Raw genomic sequence first — 25,134 nt, 5'->3', positions numbered from 1 at the left:
TATTGAACGTGTTTGGAGAGAGGATATTGTTGTGTTATGGTGTAGTATGATAGGATTGTGCTGTGATGGTATGGTTGTGATGATGGTTGTGGCAGCGGTGGAGTGCTATGATGTATTGTTGTTGTCTTAAATCTTTATATATAAAAGTCAAGATTTAGATTTCTAACTACTCCCACATTTTGCGGTGCAGTTTAACCAAAACCGGGTATCTTATAGTCGTCATTCATATCGAGCCCTTCTGGGTATTAGCGCGCGTCTACGATGATCTACGATTAAAAAAAATTACCATAATTTTTTTTTCCATTTTTAATGCACTTTTTTCGCTATTAATAAGGGAAGTAACTCTCTAAAAATGTCTACGATGAATCAACGATTTTAAAAAAAAATTACCATAATTTTTTTTCCATTTTTAATGCATTTTTTTGCTACTTTTTGGCTATAACTCTCTAAAAATGCTTATATAGTTATTTCCCTTATAAACCCGAGCAACGCCGGGCGATACTGCTAGTTTAATATACAAACGACTGTGCCCTACTAAATCACGGTGTGTAGGGGTTACAGGACCTAATTCTTTTGTTTGATTCTTCATATGACGTATTTGGTCACATGACTGATTCGAAAGAAAAAAAAATAAAGAACTGTTGCATGCCTCAACCTGACTCTGGAGAACAATTCAACGCCCTTCAGGTAAGAATGGTAATTCTTGTTCTCAGGAATTCAGACGAAATTCCCTTCTTTTCGTTTTGTGTTTGCTGTGGTTAACTCCTCCTCATCCTCCTCCCCCACCATACCTCCTCCTCCCCCTCCTCCTCCCCCTCCTCCTCCTACCACCTCTCCTCTTCCTCCACCCCTTCTCCTCCCCTCCTTCCTCCCCTCCCCCCCCTCCCCTCCTCCCCTCCCCTCCCCCTCACCCCTCTTCCTCTTCCTCCCCTCTTCTTCCTCCACCTCCTCCCCACATCACCTATTCCTCCATCTCTCTTCTTCTTCCCACCACCTCCTCCTCTTCCTCCTCCTCTTCCTCCACCCCCACCTCTTCTTCCTCCACCCCCACCTCCACCCCCTCCCTCCACCCCCACCCACTTCAAAAACCGCCCTACCCCCCACCCACTCCACCTTCTTGTTACTTTTTATTAAACTTTCGTTTCATAAATTTTCTCATTTTTTCATTTTGTTTTCTTCTCTCCCCACCAAAAAAAAAAAAAAACAGCCATTGAAGTAACAGAATTATCACCGGTTGATAGATTCCCTATTGGAGATCTAAGAAGTCTGAGGATTAAATGTCGATATAAAGCGAGCAACTTAACCACGTTTAGCCTTCTTCAAAACAACACCGAAGTTGTCCGGATGGAATTCAACAAAACGAAGAATCACTTTATAACTTTAAAAAAAATAAATACTTTCTTTTGTTATTCTCTCTCCTTGTCCCCTGGATCAGATTATGGTGAGGTTGAGTGCTGGAAAAACAAACTCAATTGCAGCGATGCAACATCGTACCAATGTTCTTTAAATGACTCAGATGTTTCCAGTCCAAAGTATCTGGAAGGTCAGTTCACCATCTTCGTCGATATTTTTCACACCTTTAACATTTTAAAATTTTATAATTTAAACTCTCATTAAAAATTTGAGCCCTGGGCCTCAGTGAGGAGAAAATAATAATAATAATAATAATAATAATAATAATAATAATAATAATAATAATAAAATAATAATGATGATGATGATATGATGATGATAATAATAATAATAATGATGATGATGATGAGATGATGAGATGATGATGATGATAATAATAATAATATATAATAATAATGATAATAATAATAATAATAAAATGATGATGATGATGATGATAATAATAATAATAATAATAATAATAATGATAATAATAATAATAATAATAATGATGATGATGATGATGATGATAATAATGATAATAATAATAATGATAATAGTAATAATGATGATGATGATGATGATGATAATAATAATAATGATAATAATAATGATAATAATGATAATAATAATAATAATGATGATAATAATAATAATAATAATAATAAAATGCCCTGATGCAGTACCAGGCATTGACTAAAATGCCCTGATGCAGTACCAGGCATTGACTCTCATGGCTTCTGATCTTAACTGATTGGAAGTGTTATCATGTACATTGTTTTGTCTTGGTATAAAAGATGGGCTACAGCAAATATTCTGCTCAATACCACAGATTTGCTTGTCAGTTGTTTGACCTTAACCAGTTGAGCATGTCCCTTAGTGGCTGACGATATGTGCATCTCTGATCACGAGCAGAAGTAGTGGGGGAGCATCATAGCCATGTGTTGAAGGGGATTCTTTAGGGTTTGAATAATTCACCTCTGGAAACATGGGTGGTTCTTTCAACATCCTTAAACAACCCTTATTCGGGACCTTTTGAGCGGGATGGGCTACTCAACCTGAAGAAAATTCTAACTGGGCCCCACCTGCAAGGTCATGTGCTGTTTATCTTGATATGAGATCACCATATCGCGCACATATGGTTGTGATGCATGTGCCTGGTGTACCCTTATCAGACGGGTAGTCATGATGGGTATACTGGGCTTCGTATATTTTACACCCCAGTGTCACTTTGATGGCATGCACTGCTCTCTCACTCAATAATAATAATAATAATATAATAACATAATATAATAATAATAATAATAATAATAATAATAATAATAATAATCATAAAAACCTGGATTTACCCCATGAAAAAAACTGGTGGGAACACAAACCACCCCCAGTGCTTGAAAATGACCGCATCTCACTCCTCTGGAACTTCACCATTCAAACTGACAGAAAGATAGATGCAAATAGGCCAGACATATCATATGAAAGACTTCAGACAAAGAACATGCCTCCTCATTGATATGACTGTCCCCATCGATATAAACTATTTGTCAAGACCTACCAAAAACTGAGCGAGTATAAATATCTTGGAATAGAAATCAGCAAAGTGTGGAACCTGAAGACTAAAACAATACCTGTTGTCATAGGTGCCCTGGGAATGATAGCGAAAGGGACTAATTGCTACCTAACTCAGATACCAGGAAACCCCAAAATGGCAGAAATTCAAAAGATAGTGCTCATGGGAACTGCTCATATCCTACGCAAAATACTTTCTATGAAATCTCAAGTTTTAAAACAAACATAATTTCCGTATGTTTTGTTTTTTAGACATTCACTAGTACAACACTAAAAAAAACCCCAAATATATGGCACACTAGGCATAGCACCAACATGAACTTCTAACTTGTGTGTCTTGAGGTCTCTGGGTGAGACTTGGAGCCAACTTGTACAAATATAAAGCAAAAGTCAAACATAAAATGATAATAATAATAATAATAATAATGATAATAATAATGATAATAAAAATAATAATAATGATAATGATAATAATAATAATAATAATAATAATAATAATAATAATAATAATAATAATGATAAAGATAATAATAATAATAACAACGTGTCTCTAAAAGAAACGGAGAAACTTTCAAAATACAAAGACCTGGAGAGGTAACTTGAAAGCGGAGTCTAAAAACAGAAACAATTCCTATCATAATAGGTGCATTAGGCATAAGAAAAAAATATTCAGACAAATACATAACAAAAACACCAGGACTTACAAACACATATAACATACAGAAATTGCACTACTAGGCACTGCACCACTCCTATGCAGAACACTTTCCATACAATACCATCAGAGCATCACAACAAATCACAGCACATACCCAAGGCCACAGAGCTGCGCTCGGTAGTGAAGTGAAAGCACGCTATAAAAATTATACTACTGTATACTACTACTACTACTACTACTACTACTACTAATAATAATATAATAATAATAATAATAATAATAATGATGATGATGATGATGATGATGATGATGATGATGATGATGATGATTGATGATGATAATAATAATAATAATGATAATAATAATAATCATAATAATAATAATGATAATAATAATAATAATAATAATAATAATAATAATAATAATAATAATAATGATAATAATAATAATGATAATAATCATAATTATTATTATTGATGTTGTTGTTTTTGCTTGGTGGTGTTTCGTCCGTTTTAACGTTCTAAGTTCGAATTCCGCTCAGGTCAACAACTTTGTCTTTCATCTTTTAGGGACCAATAAAATAAGTACCATTTGAACACTGAAATTGCTGTCCTTGTGCAAAAATTCTTCTTCTTCTTCTTATCCTTCTTCTTCTTCTTCTTCTTCTTCTTATCCTTCTTCTTCTTTTCCTTCTTCTTCTTCTCCTCCTCCTCCTTCTTCATCTTCTTATCCTTCTTCTTCTTTTCCTTTCTCTTCTCCTCCTCTCCTCCTCTCTTCTTCCTTCCTCCTCCTCCTCCTCCCCTCTTCTCTTCTTCTTATTTCTCTTTTCTATATCCTTCTTCTTCTCTTCTTCTTCTTCTTCTTCTCCTTCTTCTCTTCTTTTTCTTCTTCCCTCCTCCTCTTCTTCTTCTTCTTCCTCTTCTTCTTCTCTTCTCTCCCCGCCTTCTTCTTCTCCTCCTCTTCTTCCTCTTCTTCTTCTTCTTCTGCTCTTCTTCTTCTTCTTCTTTCTTCTCTTTCTTCTCTTCTCCTCCTCCTCCTCCTCCTCCTCCTCCTTCCTCCTCCTCCTCCTCTTCTTCTTCATACGTATTTAGTGTACTTACATATCTATGCATGAATTATCGTCATACAGACTACTTTTCTTAAAAGAAAAACTTTGCTGAACATTTAGCCCGAAAAAACCATGCATGATACTACAGGCAAGTCGGTTAGTTTGAGACGTGTTCAACATTGTAGTCCTGTATCGATACTATCGCTTGAACCAACGCATCTTTCTGCTGTGTTATTGTGAAAATATTGTTTTAACATTTATTTTCAGCGGTATCTTCTGTAAAGAGACTGGTGTATTTTGACCGCCGCAATAAATGGAGCAATGACTCGGGATATTTGTGCGAGGCAAATGCTGTGTTACCTGAGAAAAAAGACGTCACCTTTCAATGGGAAATTGGAAGATATTATACAGATAAAACAGACGATAGAGTAGAAAGTGTGACTGTCCCTGCTTTGGACAAATGTTATACTGAGATATCTTCATTCTATCCGTGTAATTCTTTGAAAAATCCCGGCTCATATACATTCGTCAAATGTACAGTATTTCAGCAGACACGAGAGGTATCTGTCTATTCCTGGACTAAACGTAAGCAAATATTTTCTTTCTCATATTACCGTACATACACACACACACACACACGCACACACACACACACGCACACACACACGCACACACACACACACCACAGCACACACACCACACACACGCCCCCGATGGCAAACAAACAGACATAATGTTCAAAGTGGTATAAACGTATTTAAGGCAGCGAGCTGGCAGAAACGTTAGCACGCCGGGCGAAATGCTTAGCCGTATTTCGTCTGCCGTTACGTTCTGAGTTCAAATTCCGCCGAGGTCGACTTTGCTTTTCATCCTTTCGGGGTCGATAAATCAAGTATCAGTTATGCACTGGGGTCGATGTAATCGACTTAATCCGTTTGTCTGTCCTTGTTTGTCCCTTTTATGTTTAGCCCCTTGTGAGCAATAAAGAAATAGGAAACGTTATCACGCCGGGCGAAATGCTTAGCCGTATTTCGTCTGCCGTTACATTCTGAGTTCAAATTCTGCCGAGGTCGACTTTGCCTTTCATCCTTTCGGGGTCGATAAATCAAGTACCAGTTACGCACTGGGGTCGATGTGATCGACTTAATCCGTTTGTCTGTCCTTGTTTGTCCTATCTGTGTTTAGCCCCTTGTGGGTAGTGAAGAAATAGGTATAAACTCATTTTTTCCCCAAGTATGAACGTAAACTTAATATTGTCATCAGCTCTTAATTTTCGGTCTTTGATTAATCTTCGTGCTTAATCATTAATCTTCGTTCTTTGATTGAACAAATGTTTTCTTTGATATATGTCTATCTTGTCTTTGCAGTTCGTTGCAACACCGGTTCTGTTACACAATTCTCCAAATGGGTTTTGGTCATCAACCTGATTATTCTGCTTCTGGCTGTTGCAATTTCCCGCTAGCCTCATCCCGTTTTGCACAGAGATTATACTGAAACTTTGTAAAATAAATTTTCTCTTTTTTCACCTTGTGTTTCCCTCTAACCTTCCCTTATCTGTCTGTCTGTTTGTCTATCTATCTATCTATCTACGCATTCATACTCACACACACGCACTATATATATATATATATATAGGCGGCAAACAATACAATGCCGAGCTTATAATTAAAATAACAAAGTTTTTATTTTTCATTTACTTCGAAAATTGTTATTAAATCGTGGTTTTGGTTGTGTTGGCTGCTATTTCTAGCATGTAAAAATTATCTGTTAAAGGGTAGTTTTCTTTTGTGTTTAAATGTACACTATTTTAAAATATGAATATATATATATATATATATATATATATATATACACCCCCCCACACACACATATATATTCATATTTAAGGCGGCGAGCTGGCAAAATCGTTAGCATGCCGGGCGAAATGTTTAGCGGTATTTCGTCTGCCGTTGCGTGTTGAGTTCAAATTACGCCGAGGTCGACTTTGCTTTTCATCTATCTATATACATATCTATCTATCTATCTATCTATCTATCTATCTATCTATCTATCTATCTATCTATCTATCTATCTATCTATCTATCTATCTATCTATATGGATATATATATATATGTATATATGTGAATATGTATATATATGTATATGTATGTATAAATCTTAAGTTAAATATATTCAATGAGAATATCATATACTGAATTTATATTGAGTGATCTATTGCATCAAATTACTGATACTATTAAAGTATTTATATATTTAATACGAGCGATTATATACATAGATATTTTGTAATAATATATTATCATGAATATCAGGAAATCAATATCAGAAAACTATACAGAAAGATATACACGAGTGAGAAATAATTGTTGTATTAAAAATATATGTACATATGTATAAGTATCTAAAAGACTCCGCCGGTTACGACGACGAGGGTCCCAGCTGATACGATCAACGGAACAGTTGCTCGTGAATTAACGTGCAAATAGCTGAGCATTCCACAGACACGTGTACCCTTAACGTAGTTCTCGGTGATGATAATCAGCGTGACACAGAGAGTGACAAGGCTGACCCTTGAAATACAAGTACAACTCATTTTTGCCAGCTGAGTGGACTGGAGCAACGTGAAATAAAGTGTCTGCTCAAGGACACAACGCGTCGCCGGGAATCGAACTCACAACCTTACGATCATGAGCCGAATGCCCTAACCACTAAGCCACGCGCCCTCACTGTATAAGTATAAATATATAATGTATATGACAGTTTAAAAGCTTTGAATTAAGTATTTAAAGCATCTTACGATCGTTTCACATAAGTGCTGTCCCTAGAATGGAATCCTATATTGATAAGCATTCATAGACAACTCTTCTGCTCTTCAGAGATATAAAATTTGATTCTTGTATAACATATCGAATGGTAGTCTTTCTTTTTTAAATGTGAAGTGATACTATAAAATTGTGTTTGTTTGAAATCTAAATTAAAAATGAAAAATTAAAAATTGCTGCTTTTGATGAGAGTCTTTCAATCCATATATACTTCCTTGGTTATTCTTCTGCAATAATCCATAATATTCATATGTAAAATCTGTTATATTGTCTTGTATTCCAAATATAGTTCATACACTTAGTTTATATATGTATAAAACTCATATATATATATATATATATATATGCATACACAGACACAGACACACACACAGACACGCACACATACAGACACAGACACAGACACACACAGACACACACACACATAAACACACACACACAGACACATAAACAGACACACACACATACACATACACACGCAGACTTTGTTCTACTCTTTCTCTCTCTCTCTCTCTCTCGCTCTCGTTCTCTCTCTTGCACACACACACACACACACACACACAAGCACAGACACAGACAAACATACGCACACAACGACTCACAGACACAAACGCACACACAAACGCACACACTCACTCACACAAAGACACGCACACACACACATACATATGCGCGCGCACCCATAATCACCGCTCCTACACACACGCATAACCACTAGGTGACCGGTTTTCTTTACTGCGAAGATCGTCGGCTTCTCGTTTGATCGTGGGAAAACCCATTCAGTTCTCTTTGAACTTGCCATAAACTTTATTTAACCTCTTCTTTTGCTCTTTCTTGTTATAAATTCTTCCAGAACCAATATCAAATTCACGCCCAATAGCGTTTTTCTTTAGAACCTGATCCACGCATTCTGTTCATTCCTCTTTCCTAAACTGGCTCTTTTTATTATTAACGTTCTGTGACAAAATTTAGGAATAAAATATAAATAACTAGCAGTGTCACCCGGCGTTGATCGGGTTTGTTTCGACCCTTTAGAATTGGAATTTTTGAAAAGTAAAAAATTTGCATTATGTAGCTTGTTATTCTCTTTAAGTGAACATTTTTCTGGTTAAAATACACCGAAAAATGACGATACAGCAGTCAACAATTCATAAAAAATAGGGATTTTCAAAAAAAAAAAGAAGCCTTTTGATGTAAATAATTTTTGGTGTTAACATGGTCCGATTAGAATGTTTTCTTCTACGGAAGGAAGAGCAAGCCTTCTTCTATCATTCTCTCAATTGTGGTCAACTTGCGCCGCAGGGTCTCGGAGGAGATAGTGTTAGTTGAAGGCTACCAAATCTGCCATACGCAGACAACTTCAGCTTTATATATATAGAGATTAAGACGTTTTCTTCTACTTTGGCGTCGGGCTGACCAGAACCTTGCGAGAGGATTTAGTAGACGAGAAACTATGAAAGAAGCGTCTCGTATATATATATATATATATATATATATTATATATATATTTATATATATATATAGGCGCAGGAATGGCTGTGTGGTGAGTAGCTTGCTAACCAACCACATGGTTCCGGGTTCAGTCCCACTGCGTGGCATCTTGGGCAAGTGTATTCTCCTATAGCCCCGGGCCGACCAATGCCTTGTGAGTGGATTTGGTAGACGGAAACTGAAAGAAGCCTGTCGTATATATGTATATATATGTATATGTGTGTGTGTGTGTGTGTGTGTTTGTCCCCCTAGCATTGCTTGACAACCGATGCTGGTGTGTTTACGTCCCCGTCACTTAGCGGTTCGGCAAAAAGAGACCGATAGAATAAGTACTAAAAGGTGGTGCTCCAGCATGGCCGCAGTCAAATGACCGAAACAAGTAAAGAGAGAGAGTATATATATATATATGTGTATGTATTAATGACGTTACAAGCAAACTGCAAATTTGTCTTCCCATTAAAGCAAAGTTGCAGTTTTTGTTTGATTTAAATAGCGATTGACTACAAGTTCTCTTGTCCTGTGTATGAAAATTATTTATCGCCAAGCTGATCGTTTATACAAATGAGGTTCGCTTTTGAATTGATTCAGTACAGAATACAACGGTGATTATACGAATAGTTAATATTATTAAAACTAATGGTGAAGTGTAAATTTAATGAACTCTCCCTCTATAGCCATATTCCTTCATCATCATCATCATCATCGTTGTTCGACCGTGGTCGAGACAATGGAATTTACCATGCTACGCCAGACGTCACGGTCCATCATGGCATTACGGAGGTCCTGTTGCTGGATGCCTGTATCCCTGGAGATTACATCAGGGTAGGAGAGTGTGCGCCCTCTGGTATTGCGAGTAGATGGCTTCCAGAGGAGAAGAGTAGAAATTACCTCTTTTTCAGCTCTACAACAATGTCCAGCAAACTGGACTCTCCTACCTTTCACAAGAGATGACACAGGTGGTAGTTTCCCATATATTTGCATTTTGGTTGGATGAGCTTCCACGAGAAATTTTGAGCTCTCATAAGGAGGCGAGTGTAAGTTCCATCCAACCGCCTCTTAAGCTTCTTTGATAACGTCCAGGTTTCTGAGCCATATAGTAGAATTGGCTCGACTGTGGCTTTGAAGATTTCAAGTTTGAAGTCTCTACTTAGATTTGATGACCAGATCTTATGCATGTCATTACAGGCCGACCAGGCTATACCCTTTCTAGTTAGAAAATCTTTTCCAGATGATAAAGGACAAAGGACAAACTGATTTTCAACTGCATTTATTCATATATTACATACGGATTCTTACATATTATATATATTTCATATAAGAATAACGTTTAACATTTAAATCAAAATAGCTTTAATGTAGTTACTAAACAATTTTACTTCTAACCTTTTTGTTAACTTAACAAATGATCGCTTTAAACTTATGAAACTAAGTAAATATATTCAGATTTTGTGTATATATTACAGTAAATTAAATGTGAGATTGTTAATATTGTTAGTTTTACTACAGTTACAGACTTACATAAATTAGAATTAAGAAGTGAGATTAGTAATAAAGAATTAATATAGATCTTGTAGAATCTTGTTCTGGAGAAGAACCATGGATAATGTCACATCAGTTAAATCGTTGGTCGATACTAAATTCAGTTAACGTCAAGCGGAATCTGTAAATAAATATATAAATAGATTGATAAATAAATAGATAAGTAAATAAATAAATGGGGTTTAGACAACTTTTGATGGTGTCTCTCAGACTAGTGGTGTCGGTAGGTGGAACCTAAATCTATGAGGGACAAACATCAAAGAACAGAACGATAAAAGAAAAATCGCAGGAGAACACACCAACAGGGGAAGTAACCAACCTTTCGACTGGGACGAGACTCGGGTTTGAGAGAAGTAACACTATAGAATAAATAAATATACAGAGACGTATTGATATGTATTTAGTCTCAATGTAAAACTAGGCCCACGAGGGTATTTTGTGTTGCTGAGGATGGGTATAGGCTTCTGGTGTGTTTGTGAGAACTGACAGACTTGATCGAAGAGTTTGTTGATTAAACTGGAGTACTCCGAGTAACCAGTCGTTCTTTGCTTCTTCCCAAGTAACAACAAATTCCAACAAAACCAAAAAGCAAACCGGATGAACGGGAGATGCGTATGTTCAGGCATCAATATTGTATTCGCGGAGATGTCTCTGATGGTCGTAGGGAGGTGAGGAATGAGGATTATATCTTGCAAATTCGCTTGTTTCCCTTGGGTCCCAGAATCAATGCCACCACCTACATCGGCGTGCTGGTCACCTTTAAGCCCTCGGCGGGTGGATTACCCAAGAAAAGCCCCGCATGTGTCTTGGCATGACTGAATTCTTGTCACAGCAGTTGTTGGTCGCGAATATTTATAAATATGTGACCACCCAGCAGGACTAATACATCTGGAGAGTTGTTGAGAGAGAAAGACAGGGAAGAGAAGATATGGAGAGAAATTGCTAGAGGGAGAGAGACGGAGAGAAGAGAGAAAAATAAGAGGGAGAGAGGGGAATAGAGAAGAGGAGGGAAAGAGAGAGAGAGAAGAGAGAGAGAGAGAGAGACAGAGATCGATAGAGAGGGGAGACAGTGGGAGCTAGAAGGGAGAAAAATAGAGGTGAAAAAGGAGGAAGAAGAGAGGATAAAAGGGAGTGAGAGAGAAAGGGACAAGTTGGTTGCCTCTTATTATCACAGACACGTTGAAAGCCGCCATCTTGTGCGTGAAGTATAAAACAAAGGGAAATCACTCGATCCCTGGAAACGGTCTTTTCTGTGGAGTTAACGAGGCCATCATTCAGGCAGAGAGTGGTGTTTGGCACCAATATAACTGTACAGGCCGATCTCTGACATTTTGTTCAAATAACTGTTGGTGGACATCTTGCAGAATGAAAATCGTTGGAACAACAAAGAGCGAAGATTCCAAGCGGTTTAGGCCAACCACACCAGTTTAAGATTGATTTAAATGCAGCATTAGAGACCCCAACGCCCACTCAAACACACACACACACACACACACACACACACACACACACACACACACACATTCACACACACAACACACACACATATATATATATATATATATATATATATATATATATAACGGGAAGCTTTATGAAAATAAACAAAAGACGAAGGCAGGTGGAGTACAAACAAACAATTGTATTAGTATGGCGCTCAGGAATAGAAATAAAACAAGTCTTTTACGTTTCGAGCCTACGCTCTTCAACAGAAAGATACACAGAAAAGAAACACGGAGAGAAACAAGGAGAGAAAAAAAATGCGTGCAGAAGCTAGCGAATCAACTATATATATATATATATATCACCGTGACCGACCAGGCTATCAGATGTAGCTACACATCGCTGGTCACAATGCACTTCGCATTGTTTTAGGTTTCAAATGACGCCACCCCGCTGGCTAAGCGAGCGGGCCGACAGAAGAAAGAGTGAGAGAATGTTGTGGCTAAAGAGTACAGCAGGGATCGCCACCACCCCCTGCCGGAGCATCGTGGAGCTTCAGGTGTTTTCGCTCAATGAACACTCACAACACCCGGTCTGGGAATCGAAACCGTGATCCTACGACCGCGAGTCCGGTGCCCTAACCACTGGGCCATTGCGTCTCATATATATATATGATATATATATATGTATATATGTATATACTCTTTTACTTGTTTCAGTCATTTGACTGCGGCCATGCTGGAGAACCATCTTTAGTCGAGCAAATCGACCCCGGGACTATAGGAAAGACACTTGCCCAAGATCCACGCAGTGGGACTGAACCCGGAACCATGTGTTGGTTAGCGCAAGCTACTTACCACACAGCCACTCCTGCGCCTATATATATATATATATATATATATATATATTATATATATATATATATATATATATATATATATGCTTTGTATTCCACGTTTTTGTATTTCATTATTGTTTTTTGTTTTTTATATTCGTGTGGCACCGTCCGTTTTGCTGTCTTTGTGTTCGTATGCATTCGATCCTTCTTCCAGGAAATCTACGCTCCTAGCTTAGTTTTTCTAATGCTCGTTGCTTAGTTTTTCCGGGAGGGCTGGCCGGTTCTAGTAATCTCAAGATTAATCAGCCGAAATTACTACGATAATCCGGTTCTTGACTGAAGACTGAGGGCTTCGAATGTCCTGTCTATGTTTGTTGTATCGTCTTCTCAGTTTTTATGCGTTCTTGTCTCAGTTTGTATTTTTCTACATATCATAATATATATATATATATATTATATATATATAGCGAGAGTGAGAGAGAGAGAGGGAGAAAACTGATAAGGAGGAGAAGAAAGAAAATGCTGGAGAGGAAAGATAAGAAAGAGAAGCAAAAGGAAAAAGAAAGAAATTTATCTTTACAAACCTTCATTATCAACTTCTTGCCAAACGGGTTGATGCTAGTGGGAAATTGTAACCACCAGAAGTACAAGAATGAGATTAGCGACCAAAACCCATTTATAGTACTGTATACCAGATGAGGCATCAGCAGATCCCCTGTAAGATAAAATATAGATGAGTTAGGGAAAATACTTATGAATATATTCTTTTTATCTATATATGTTCTTATATGCGTAGATGTCTAAATGTCCACTTATTTTCATATACTATATTTTCTTTACTACCCACAAGGGGCTACACACAGAGGGGACAAACAAGGACAGACAGACGGATTAAGTCGATTATATCGACCCCAGTGCGTAACTAGTACTTAATTTATCGACCCCGAAAGGATGAAAGGCAAAATCGACCTCGGCGGAATTTGAACTCAGAACGTAGCGGCAGACGAAATACCTATTTCTTTGCTAACCACAAGGGGCTAAACACAGAGGGGACAAACAAGGACAGACAGACGGATTAAGTCGATGACATCGACCCCAGTGCGTAACTGGTACTTAATTTATCGACCCCGAAAGGATGGAAGGCAAAGTCGACCTCGGCGAAATTTGAACTCAGAACGTAACGGCAGACGAAATACGGCTACGCATTTCGCCCGGCGTGCTACCGTTTCTGTCAGCTCGCCGCCATATTTTCATATGATATATTAGTCTGCGGAAGTCCAGCCTTCTGTGATTTCAAACGGAACGAGAAACTCTATTCTGTTATGCAAACTAAGAAACCACGTGTTACTTTCAAACTGCTCCCATTGGCTAGAAATATTTACTAAGAGCAATTACGTCAGATGTGCTACATATACAAGTGTACAGGAACAACAAACAGAGAAGGTAATTGGGACTTATGTTCAGAAACTGGTTAGATGACTTCTAGAAAAAAGTGGTTCGTTTCTTTTAAATATTATATATGACCTAATTGCAGTTGAGGTTTGAGGCAAAGAGTTTTGTAAATGCATTCAGTATATTTAACCACTCAACCAGAAACATCTTAGGAATGCAACAATGTTTTCTGTCAGAAAAGCGACAAACTGCACGTACACACACGTGGCCTATAACAATCGTATCCATATATTTTTGTATCTCTCTCTATATAAACGGCAGTTTGTCTGTGCGTGTTTCTGTGTGTCTGTTTGCTTGTACCCTCACCCTGACCACGGCTCTCAACCGATTCTGATGAAACTTGACACACACATAGCCCAATGTCATAATTCAAAACTAACGCAGCGAAAATGTTGAAAAGTTCCCCCAGTTCTGAAAAAAATCGATAAATTCGACATGGGGTCGAGAATCAGAAACACAAACCGCAAACTGTCTAGGGGACGCAACTCCACCTTTTTTAACTAAAAAAAAAAATTACCATAATTTTTTTTCCATTTTTTGCTATTTTTTGGCTATAACTCTCTAAAAATGCTTTATAGTTATTTCCCTTACAAACCTGAGCAACGCCGGGCGATACTGCTAGTATATATATATAAAACTGAAGTTGTCTGTATATGGCAGGTTTGGTGGCCTTCAACTAACACCATCTCCTCCGAGACCCTGCGGCGCGAGTTGACCAAATTGAGAGTATGATAGAAGAAGGCTTCCGTAGAAGAAAAAATTCCAATCGGACCATGTTAACACCAAAAATTATTTATATCAAAAAGGTGCTTTTTTTCTATGAAAATCCTATTTTTTTAACGATTTTTTGACTGCTGTGTCGCCGTTTTCGGTGTATTTCAACCAGAAAATGTTCAATTAAAGAGAATAACAAGCTACATAATGCAAAATTTTTACTTTTCAAAAATTCCAATTCTAAAGGCTCGAAACAAACCCAAGCAACGCCGGGCGATACTGCTAGTTGAGAGATAAATAAATAAATACAGCGATCAATACAACACAAAAAAATATTTGCTTACTTGGCATAGGGGGGTCGATGTTCCTAGTACGTGTCTGGTTAAATACTGTACAAGAAATGATTGAATGGGAAGAGAAGCTATCAAAATGTACAACGTGTTTATAGGATGAAGTTACTTCAGTATAACATTTGTCAGAACCCCAAACTCTCGCTCTATCTTCAGTCACAACGTTCCTTCCGTTGCGTATTAATGTCCATCGAAAGACGACTTCTTCCCATGGATTAGGCCATGGTACATTTGCTGTGCACTTGAATGTAGCCATCCTGCTCATTTGAAAGTCATTCTCGGCAAGTACGAAACTCTTAATGGAAGGTTTCACTGAAAAATAAAATAATCGTTGGAAGAATAATTTCACAATAACATATTCGGGGGATGCTTTGGTACAAACTTGGAGTGTTGATGCAAAAATTTAAATGAAGAACATTTCTGAAACTTAAGATGCTATTTCAAGGTTTCACTTTCTATTTTATAAAGAAGTGCTAGAGCAGGGTGAGCACAGTTTACATGGCGACACTACCTGCATAAAGACCTAAGTATACATACATAGAAATATACGCACACGTATACATACATACATATACACACACATACACACATACATGCATATGCATACATACATACAAATATTAATACATGCATATATATTTCTATACTACCCACAAGGGGCTACACACAGAGGGGACAAACAAGGACAGACAAAGTCGATTATACCAGTGCATAACGGGTACTTAATTCATCGATCCCGAAAGGATGAAAGGCAAAGTCGACCTCGGCGGAATTTGAACTCAAAACGTAGTGGCAGACGAAATACCTATTTCTTTACTACCCACAAGGGGCTAAACACAGAGGAGGGACAAACAAGGACAGACAAAGGGATTAGTTCGATTACATCGACCCAGCAGTGCGTAACTAGTACTTAATTATTTCGACCCCCGAAAGGATGAAAGGCAAAGTCGACCTTGGCGGAATTTGAACTCAAAACGTAGCGGCAGACGAAATACCGCTAAGCATTTCGCCCGTCGTGTTAACGATTCTGCCAGCTCTCGCCGCCTTAGTTCGAAAAAGTAATAATGTTGAATAGTGAATACTAACGACGTGGGTGATGTACTGACCTTTCAGAATCTCTGGATTGGAAATATCTGTTTCTGATAAAAGACATCTGTATTCTCCCACATCCTCGCAATTGAGGTTCCGTTTGAAACACTTAACCACACCAGAATTCGATGAAAATTGGGTCAAAGTACAGACGAAAGCTTTCTCATTCCTTATAGTTTGAAAGAACCCAGAGTTTTGGTTGTATTGCATCTCTACGACGGAATTGTTGTTTTGTACGAGGCTGAACGAAGTTAGATTCGTCGTTGTATATGAACATACAATGTTCATCATATTTGGTACTCCAATAGTGAAACCATCAGCGGGTGAGAAGCTGGCAATTTGTACAACTATAAAGGAAAAAAAATGGAAGAGGGAAAATTTATTAAAAGTTACATATAGATGTAGAAAAAGAAATGGTAGAAGAGAAAGAAGAAGGGGGAAAAGACAGATTAAAAAAGAAGAGAAGAAAGAGGGCGATGGAAAAGAAGAAAGAAAAGTTAATTGCAGCATAGCAAACGAGAAAGAATTTTGTTTGAATTTCTGAGACCAAGAATTACCATTGTTTTGTACATATTTGAACTAACATCCTCCTCATCTTGCTTGTTATAACCACAATATTTCGGCTGTTGTATTCTCCTGTCATCCTCAGGTGCCTCACCAATTAGGTAATGTTTCCAGAATATGGTAACGTACTCTTTACTCTTTTACTCTTTTACTTGTTTCAGTCATTTGACTGCGGCCATGCTGGAGTACCGCCCTTAATCGAACAACTCGACCCCGGGATTTATTCTTTGTAAGCCCAGTACTTATTCTATCGGTCTCTTTTTGCTGAACCGCTAAGTGACGTGGACATAAACACACCAGCGTCGGTTGTCAAGCAATGCTAGGGGGACAAAACACAGACACCAACACACACACAACATATATATATATATACATATACATATATAACGACGGCTTCTTCCATTTTCCGTCTACCAAATCCACTCACAAGGCTTTGGTCGTCCTGAGGCTATAGTAGAAGACACTTGCCCAAGGTGCCACGCAGTGGGACTGAACCCGGAACCATTGGTTGGTAACAAGCTACTTACCACACAGCCACTCCTGCGCCTTTATTTAGTCTATGGGGTTAGATCATCCTCGTTCTGTCCTCCACGTGGGTCAGGGATTTTTTCATTATTAATTAGGCTCTTTATTAATTTTGGTGTTGTTCACAAAGCTTTAACTAGAAACGTTATACAAGCTTGACTAACCCAGGAATTGAACTCACGCCCACAAGCTATATCACTATTCATTATTTCATACGTTTATTGTATTTCATTTCTTCATCTTTGTTTTAAATGAAGGACTCTCGGACGGTGTCCATCGCTATGCTGCTAAGCCTACCAAGGAGCTTACGTAAACTCTGAGTAAGCTGTACATACTCAGGAGTATGTACCAGATCTTTCAGGAGCTTACGTAAACTCTGAGTATGTACAGGATCTTTCAAGAGCTTACGTAAACTCAGAGTATATACCGGTTCTTTTTGTCGTCTTATCTTCTAGTTTGTTCCCTATTCACTCTCTTTGCTTTGTTCCACTCCGAGTGTGATGTCTTCCGTCTTCCTGCACAAAATGATCAACCATTCCTCATCTTTCAGTCAAACAAACTAAGAGTATATTCACAGGTCGCAGGAGTGGCTGTGTGGTAAGTAGCTTGCTAACTAACCACATGGTTCCGGGTTCAGTCCCACTGCGTGGCATCTTGGGCAAGTGTCTTCTCCTATAGCCCCGGGCCGACCAATGCCTTGTGAGTGGATTTGGTAGACGGAAACTGAAAGAAGCCTGTCGTATATATGTATATATATGTATATGTGTGTGTGTTTGTGTGTCTGTGTTTGTTCCTCTAGCATTGCTTGACAACCGATGCTGGTGTGTTTACGTCTCCGTCACCTAGCGGTTCGGCAAAAGAAACCGATAGAATAAGTACTGGGCTTACAAAAGAATAAGTCCCGGGGTCGATTTGCTCGACTAAAGGCGGTGCTCCAGCATGGCCGCAGTCAAATGACTGAAACAAGTAAAAAGAGTAAAAAAAAAAAAAAAAAAAAAGAGGGCGCTGAGCATGGCCTTCATATTCACAGAAACAAATACCAGATTACAAATAGAAACATTAAATCTACACTAATTCTGGGACGGTGACTGCAAAAAACTCGTCATTTGTTTTCGAGATTTGCTAAAAGTTGTAAGTTACTTACTTATATTTATATTGGAAGAAGTAGTCTGCCGTCATATTAGGTTGGGCCATCATAAGGGCAATCAAAAAATCCCGCCAGGATCGCTGAAAGTTGAGACCTGCAAATTTATTATTCCGGGTTCACCATACACACACACGCGTGTGTGTGTAAGGCGCAGGAGTGGCTGTGTGGTAAGTAGCTTGTTTACCAACCACATGGTTCCGGGTTCAGTCCACTGCGTGGCACCTTGGGCAAGTGTCTTCTGCTATAGCCTCGGGACGACAAATGCCTTGTGAGTGGATTTGGTAGACGGAAACTGAAAGAAGCCCGTCGTATATATGTATATATTTTTTTTATTTTTTTTATTTTATGTAGTTTCAGCTCACGAGCTGTGGCCATGCTGGGGCACACCACCATCTATATATATATATATTATATATATATATATATATATATATATATATATATATATATGCGTGTGTGTGTTTGTGTGTCTGTGTTTGTCCCCCTGCATTGCTTGAAAACCGATGCTGTGTGTGTGTTTATGTCTCCGTTACTTAGCGGTTCGGCAAAAAGAGACGATAGAATAAGTACTGGTCTTACAAAAGAATAAGTCCCGGGGTCGAGTTGCTCGATCAAAGGCGGTGCTCCATCATGGCCGCAGTCAAATGACTGAAACAGGTAAAGGAGTAAAAGAGTAAAAGAGTAAAAGAGTAAAAGAGTAAAAGAGTAAAAGAGTAAAAGAGTATACCTGCATCTCCCTGAAGGTCATATTTCACATTCCAGCATTGAATAAATGTGTGTGTATGTGTGAGAGTGAGTGGGTGTGTGAGTGCGTGTGTATGTGTATGTGTATGTGTGTCTATGGGTGTGTGCGTATGTGTGTATGTGTATGTGTGTCTATGGGTGTGTGCGTATGTGTGTATGTGTATGTGTATGTGTGTCTATGGGTGTGTGCGTATGTGTGTATGTGTATGTGTGTCTATGGTTGTGCGTATGTGTGTATGTGTTGTGTATGTGTGTCTATGGGTGTGTGCGTATGTGTGTATGTGTATGTGTATGTGTGTCTATGGGTGTTGTGCGTATGTGTGTATGTGTATGTGTATGTGTGTCTATGGGTGTGTGCGTGCGTGTGTATGTGTATGTGTATGTGTGTCTATGGGTGTGTGCGTGCGTGTGTATGTGTATGTGTGTCTATGGGTGTGTGCGTATGTGTGTATGTGTATGTGTATGTGTGTCTATGGGTGTGTGCGTGCGTGTGTATGTGTATGTTATGTGTGTCTATGGGTGTGGTGCGTATGTGTGTATGTGTATGTGTATGTGTGTCTATGGGTGTGTGCGTGCGTGTGTATGTGTATGTGTATGTGTGTCTATGGGTGTGTGCGTATGTGTGTATGGTATGTGTATGTGTGTCTATGGGTGTGTGCGTATGTGTGTATGTGTATGTGTATGTGTGTCTATGGTGGGTGTGCGTATGTGTGTATGTGTATGTGTATGTGTGTCTATGGGTGTGTGCGTGCGTGTGTATGTGTATGTGTATGTGTGTTATGGGTGTGTGCGTATGTGGTATGTGTATGTGTATGTGTGTCTATGGGTGTGGTGCGTATGTGTGTATGTGTATGGTGTCTATGGGTGTGTGCGTATGTGTGATGTGTATGTGTATGTGTGTTCTATGGGTGTGGTGGTATGTGTGTATGTGTATGTGTATGTGTGTCTATGGGTGTGTGCGTATGTGTGTATGGTGTATGTGTATGTGTGTCTATGGGTGTGTGCGTGCGTGTGTATGTGTATGTGTAGTGTGTCTATGGGTGTGTGCGTGCGTGTGTATGTGTATGTGTGTCTATGGGTGTGTGCGTATGTGTGTATGTGTATGTGTATGTGTGTCTATGGGTGTGTGTGCGTGGCGTGTGTTGTGTATGTGTATGTGTCTATGGGTGTGTGCGTATTGTGTGTATGTGTATTGTATGTGTGTCTATGGGTGTGTGCGTGCGGTGTGTATGTGTATGTGTATGTGTGTCTATGGGTGTGTGCGTATGTGTGTATGTGTATGTGTATGTGTGTCTATGGGTGTGTGCGTATGTGTGTATGTGTATGTGTATGTGTGTCTATGGGTGTGTGCGTATGTGTGTATGTGTATGTGTATGTGTGTCTATGGGTGTGTGCGTGCGTGTGTATGTGTATGTGTATGTGTGTCTATGGGTGTGTGCGTATGTGTGTATGTGTATGTGTATGTGTGTCTATGGGTGTGTGCGTGCGTGTGTATGTGTATGTGTATGTGTGTCTATGGGTGTGTGCGTGCGTGTGTATGTGTAGTGTATGTGTGTCTATGGGTGTGTGCGGAGTGTGTATGTGTATGTGTATGTGTGTCTATGGGTGGTGCGTATGTGTGTATGTGTATGTGTATGGGTGTCTATGGGTATTTCGTATTGTGTAGTATGTGTCTGGGTGTGTCTATGGGGTGTGCATCTGTTTGTGTATGTGTATGTATGTGTGTATGTGCCTATGTGTATGCGTCTGTGTATGTGTGTGCTTGTTTGTGTTTGGTATGTATGTGTATGTGTATGTGTGTCTATGGGTGTGTGCCTGATGTGTGTTATGTGTATGTGTATGTGTGTCTATGGGTGTGTGCGCGTTGCGTGTGATGTGTATGTGTATGTGTGTCTATGGGTGGGCTGTTTGTTGATGTGTGTGTCTGTGTATGTGTGGTCTATGGGGTGTGTGTTATGTGGGGGCGTTATAGTGTATGTGTGGTCTATGGGTGTGTGCGTGCGGGTGTATGTGTATGTGTATGTGTGTCTATGGGTGTGTGCGTGTGTGTGTGTATGTGTTATGTGTGCTGTGGGTGTGCGGCTGTGTATGTGTATGTGTGTATGGGTGTGATGTATGTGTATGTGTTATGTGTCTATGGGTGTGTGCGTGCGTGTGTATGTGTATGTGTATGTGGTTCTATGGGTGTGTGCGTATGTGTGTATGTGTATGTGTATGTGTGTCTATGGGTGTTGCGTATGTGGTATGTGTATGTGTATGTGTGTCTATGGGTGTGTGCGTATGTGTGTATGTGTATGTGTATGTGTGTCTATGGGGTGTGCGTATGTGTGTTTGTGTAGGTATGGTGTCTATGGTGTGTGACGTATGTGGTATGTGTTGTGTATGTGGTCTATGGGTGAGTGTGTGTATGTGTGTATGTGTGTGAGTGTGTGTTTGTGTGTGTATTTACGTGAGTGTGTGTGTGCGGGAGAATGTGTATGAGTGTGTGCGTGTGTGCACGTGTGTATGTGCGTGTGTGTGTAAGTGTGCGTGTGTATGAGTGTGTGTGTGTGTGTGTGTTGTGAGAATGTATGTATGTGTGTGTGCGTGTGCGTGAGAATATGTATGAGTGTGTGTGTGTAAGTGTGCGTGTGTGTTTGTGTGTGTATTTATGTGGGTGTGTGTGCGGGAGAATGTGTAAAGGTGCTTTTTTGCTATGAAAATCCCTATTTATTTACGATTTTTTGACTGCTGTGTCGCCATATTTCGGTGTATTTCAACCATAAAAATGTTCACTTAAAGAGAATAACAATGGCCTAGTGGTTAGGGCAGCGGACTTGCGGTCGGAGGATCGCGGTTTCGATTCCCAGACCGGGCGTTGTGTGTGTTTATTGAGCGAAAACACCTAAAAGCTCCACGAGGCTCCGGCAGGAGGTGGTGATCCCTGCTGTACTCTTTCACCACTCTAAAGGCGGTGCTCCAGCATGGCCGCAGTCAAATGACTGAAACAAGTACAAAAAAAAATACAAAAAAACTACATAATGCAAAATTTTTACTTTTCGAAAATTCCAATTCTAAAGGGTCGAAACAAACCCGAGCAACGCCGGGCGATACTTGCTAGTATTAAAATATTTTTATAATAATCATAATTTACGATGTCTGAAATATAGGCGCAGGAATGGCTGTGTGGTAAGTAGCTTGCTAACCAACCACATGGTTCCGGGTTCAGTCCCACTGCGTGGCATCTTGGGCAAGTGTCTTCTGCTATAGCCCCGGGCCGACCAATGCCTTGTGAGTGGATTTGGTAAACGGAAACTGAAAGAAGCCCGTTGTATATATGTATAAATATATATATGTGTGTTTGTGTTTGTGCTTGTCCCCCTATACTGGTGTGTTTACGTCCCCGTCACTTAGCGGATCGGCTAATGAGACTGATAGAATAAGTACTGGGCTTAAAGAATAAGTCCCGGGGTCGAGTTGCTCGACTAAAGGCGGTGCTCCAGCATGGCCGCAGTCAAATGACTGAAACAAGTAAAAGAGTAAGAGTAAAGAGAGTATAAGAATCTCAAGAAAAAAACGAAGGAATAAGTGAGAGGCATTTACAGTTTGAAACTACGACACCGAGTCTTCAATACAACCTCCTTTTTTTCTTTTCTCCGTCGGTTACGACGATGAGGGTTCCGGTTGATCCGAATCAACGGAACAGCCTGCTCGTGAAATTAACGTGTAAGTGGCTGAGCACTCCACAGACACGTGTACCCTTAACGTAGTTCTCGGGGATATTCAGCGTGACACAGAGAGTGACAAGGCCGGCCCTTTGAAATACAGGTACAACAGAAACAGGAAGTAAGAGTGAGAGGAAGTTGTGGTGAAAGAGTACAGCAGGGATCGCCACCACCCCCTGCCGGAGCCTCGTGGAGCTTTTAGGTGTTTTCGCTCAATAAACACTCACAATGCCCGGTCTGGGAATCGAAACCGCGATCCTATGACCGCGATTCCGCTGCCCTAACCACTGGGCTATTGCGCCACCACCTTCAATACATAAACAATCCAGAAATGACCTCTCCTCTTATTTTGTTACAGATTATCATAGAAAAGAAAATTTATCGGATCTTTTCGGTTTGACCGGCAGTTTTTTTCTAGCGGTGTCATATGAAATTGTCACCCATAATTATGACCCTAGTATCGATCTATTGCATTTCAATCTGTTTTAGGGTTAGGGTTAGGGTTAGGGGTGGGGGGAAGGGTATCTTTTTTTCTTCACAAATGTAAATAAACCCAATCTGTTTCTTAAACGAGGGACATATTCATACGGCACAGAATGTTTTTTTTTTTACCTCAATAGACGTCAGTGATTGGTTGAAATTGTAGAAATTGATGAAATAAACAACAACAGATATCTTACAAACTATAGAATTTTCTCAATTAAGCCAAGAGAAAAAGATGTTTTATAAACACATTCTACCAATATACGAAGTTTAAAAGTGTTTAGTTACCTAGAAATTATCTTAAAAAACTGCCGTTCAAACCGAAAAGATCCAATTTATCTTTTAATTCAGTTTTATGTTATTACAGAAATATTTCTGGCTCTCATTGATTATCAAATCTTTCACATTTTAGTCCATCATGTTGTACAAACCGTAAGGTAAGAATGACCAATCTATAGAAAGATCAGGATGACTTGAAATTGAAACAGCTAAAATAAATCAAATATTATTGTTGTAGATGTTGAAATAATATCTAAATCATGCTATAGACGCTTATCTTCACTTCAATATATACAAAGTGAAAGCGTCGGTGAGTTCAAAGTAAAAAAAAAACGTAGTAAAATAATGAAAACGGAAATATATATAGGCGCAGGAGTGGCTGTGTGGTAAGTAGCTTGCTAACCAACCACATGGTTACGGGTTCAGTCCCACTGCGTGGCATCTTGGGCAAGTGTCTTCTGCTATAGCCCCGGGCCGACCAAAGCCTTGTGAGTGGATTTGGTAGACGGAAACTGAAAGAAGCCTGTCGTATATATATATATATATAATATATATATATATATATATAATATATATATATATATATATATATATATATATTATATATATATATATATGTGTGTGTGTGTGTGGTGTGTGTGTGTGTGTGTGTGTGTGTGTGTGTGTGTTTGTCCTCCTAGCATTGCTTGACAACCGATGCTGGTGTGTTTACGTCCCTGTCACCTAGCGGTTCGGCAAAAGAGACCGATAGAATAAGTACTGGGCTTACAAAAGAATAAGTCCCGGGGTCTATTTGCTCGACTAAAGGCGGTGCTCCAGCATGGCCGCAGTCAAATGACTGAAACAAGTAAAAGAGTAAAAGAATAAAGCAAAAGGACAACAAGGGGAACAGGTTAAGGGATGGAAATTGAACCCCGCATCTCTCACTTCCTGGGTGACAATATAACAATGTATTAATCCGAGATGGGAATGACGAATTGGTGGGGTCTTTAGAGGTATTTGTTCTGGGAATAGGGGAGATAGGGTTCTGCCCTTTAAATTTAGGTCCTTTTGAGTTCAGATTTATCTTGAGCGGTAGATAAATAATATACTAGTCCCGTAGTGGATCGATTAGTCTTTTCTGAAGAGGGATCGGCTCCACTAACATTAAGGACCCCAAGACACAGCTTACATCGTGAGGGGTGAAGAGAGAAAGAAGCTAAGAGGTGAGAAAATAAATTCACTGTATTTTACTTACTGGCTGAAGTGTAAGGAGACAACATCAGTATCATCATCATCATCG

The 25,134-nt window shown here is 39.2% G+C and overlaps 2 protein-coding genes across 3 annotated transcripts in view; one reads left to right on the top strand and one right to left on the bottom strand.

The window, feature by feature from the left end:
• The first annotated feature begins 1,212 nt into the window (after positions 1–1,212).
• LOC115229976 lies at positions 1,213–6,190 on the top strand. Its single transcript, XM_029800232.2, has 3 exons — positions 1,213–1,543; positions 4,935–5,252; positions 6,035–6,190. The coding sequence occupies exons 1-3, from the start codon at positions 1,345–1,347 to the stop codon at positions 6,127–6,129; spliced, it is 612 nt and encodes a 203-aa protein (XP_029656092.1). The 5' UTR covers positions 1,213–1,344; the 3' UTR covers positions 6,130–6,190.
• Positions 6,191–10,257: 4,067 nt separating this feature from the next.
• The window catches only part of LOC115229977, a 42,603-nt gene continuing 27,726 nt past the window's right edge, over positions 10,258–25,134 (bottom strand). The window contains exons 1-5 of one of the 2 annotated variants that reach the window (XM_029800233.2): positions 25,090–25,134; positions 16,424–16,753; positions 15,312–15,629; positions 13,386–13,516; positions 10,283–10,641 (exon numbers count right to left, since the gene is read on the bottom strand). The exon at positions 25,090–25,134 is cut by the window's right edge and continues 294 nt beyond it. In XM_029800233.2, the coding sequence (XP_029656093.1) occupies positions 10,621–10,641; positions 13,386–13,516; positions 15,312–15,629; positions 16,424–16,753; positions 25,090–25,134 (845 nt within the window). In that variant the 3' untranslated portion in view covers positions 10,283–10,620. Of the gene's footprint in view, positions 10,642–13,385; positions 13,517–15,311; positions 15,630–16,423; positions 16,754–25,089 lie in introns of both variants that reach the window. The other variant, XM_036499466.1, reaches the window with a different exon arrangement.

The sequence above is a fragment of the Octopus sinensis genome, unplaced genomic scaffold, assembly GCF_006345805.1.
Source record: "Octopus sinensis unplaced genomic scaffold, ASM634580v1 Contig13993_ERROPOS49380+, whole genome shotgun sequence".
NCBI classification, from domain to species: Eukaryota; Metazoa; Mollusca; class Cephalopoda; order Octopoda; family Octopodidae; genus Octopus; species Octopus sinensis.
This window is presented reverse-complemented; position numbering and strand designations above follow the sequence as displayed.

Coding starts and splice junctions, on each gene's coding strand:
- LOC115229976 (XM_029800232.2), top strand. CDS start 1,345: ATGGAATTCAACAAAACGAAGAATCACTTTATAACTTTAAAAAAAATA. Junction 1,544..4,934: donor CAGTCCAAAGTATCTGGAAG/GTCAGTTCACCA, acceptor ATTTATTTTCAG/CGGTATCTTCTGTAAAGAGA. Junction 5,253..6,034: donor TGTCTATTCCTGGACTAAAC/GTAAGCAAATAT, acceptor TTGTCTTTGCAG/TTCGTTGCAACACCGGTTCT.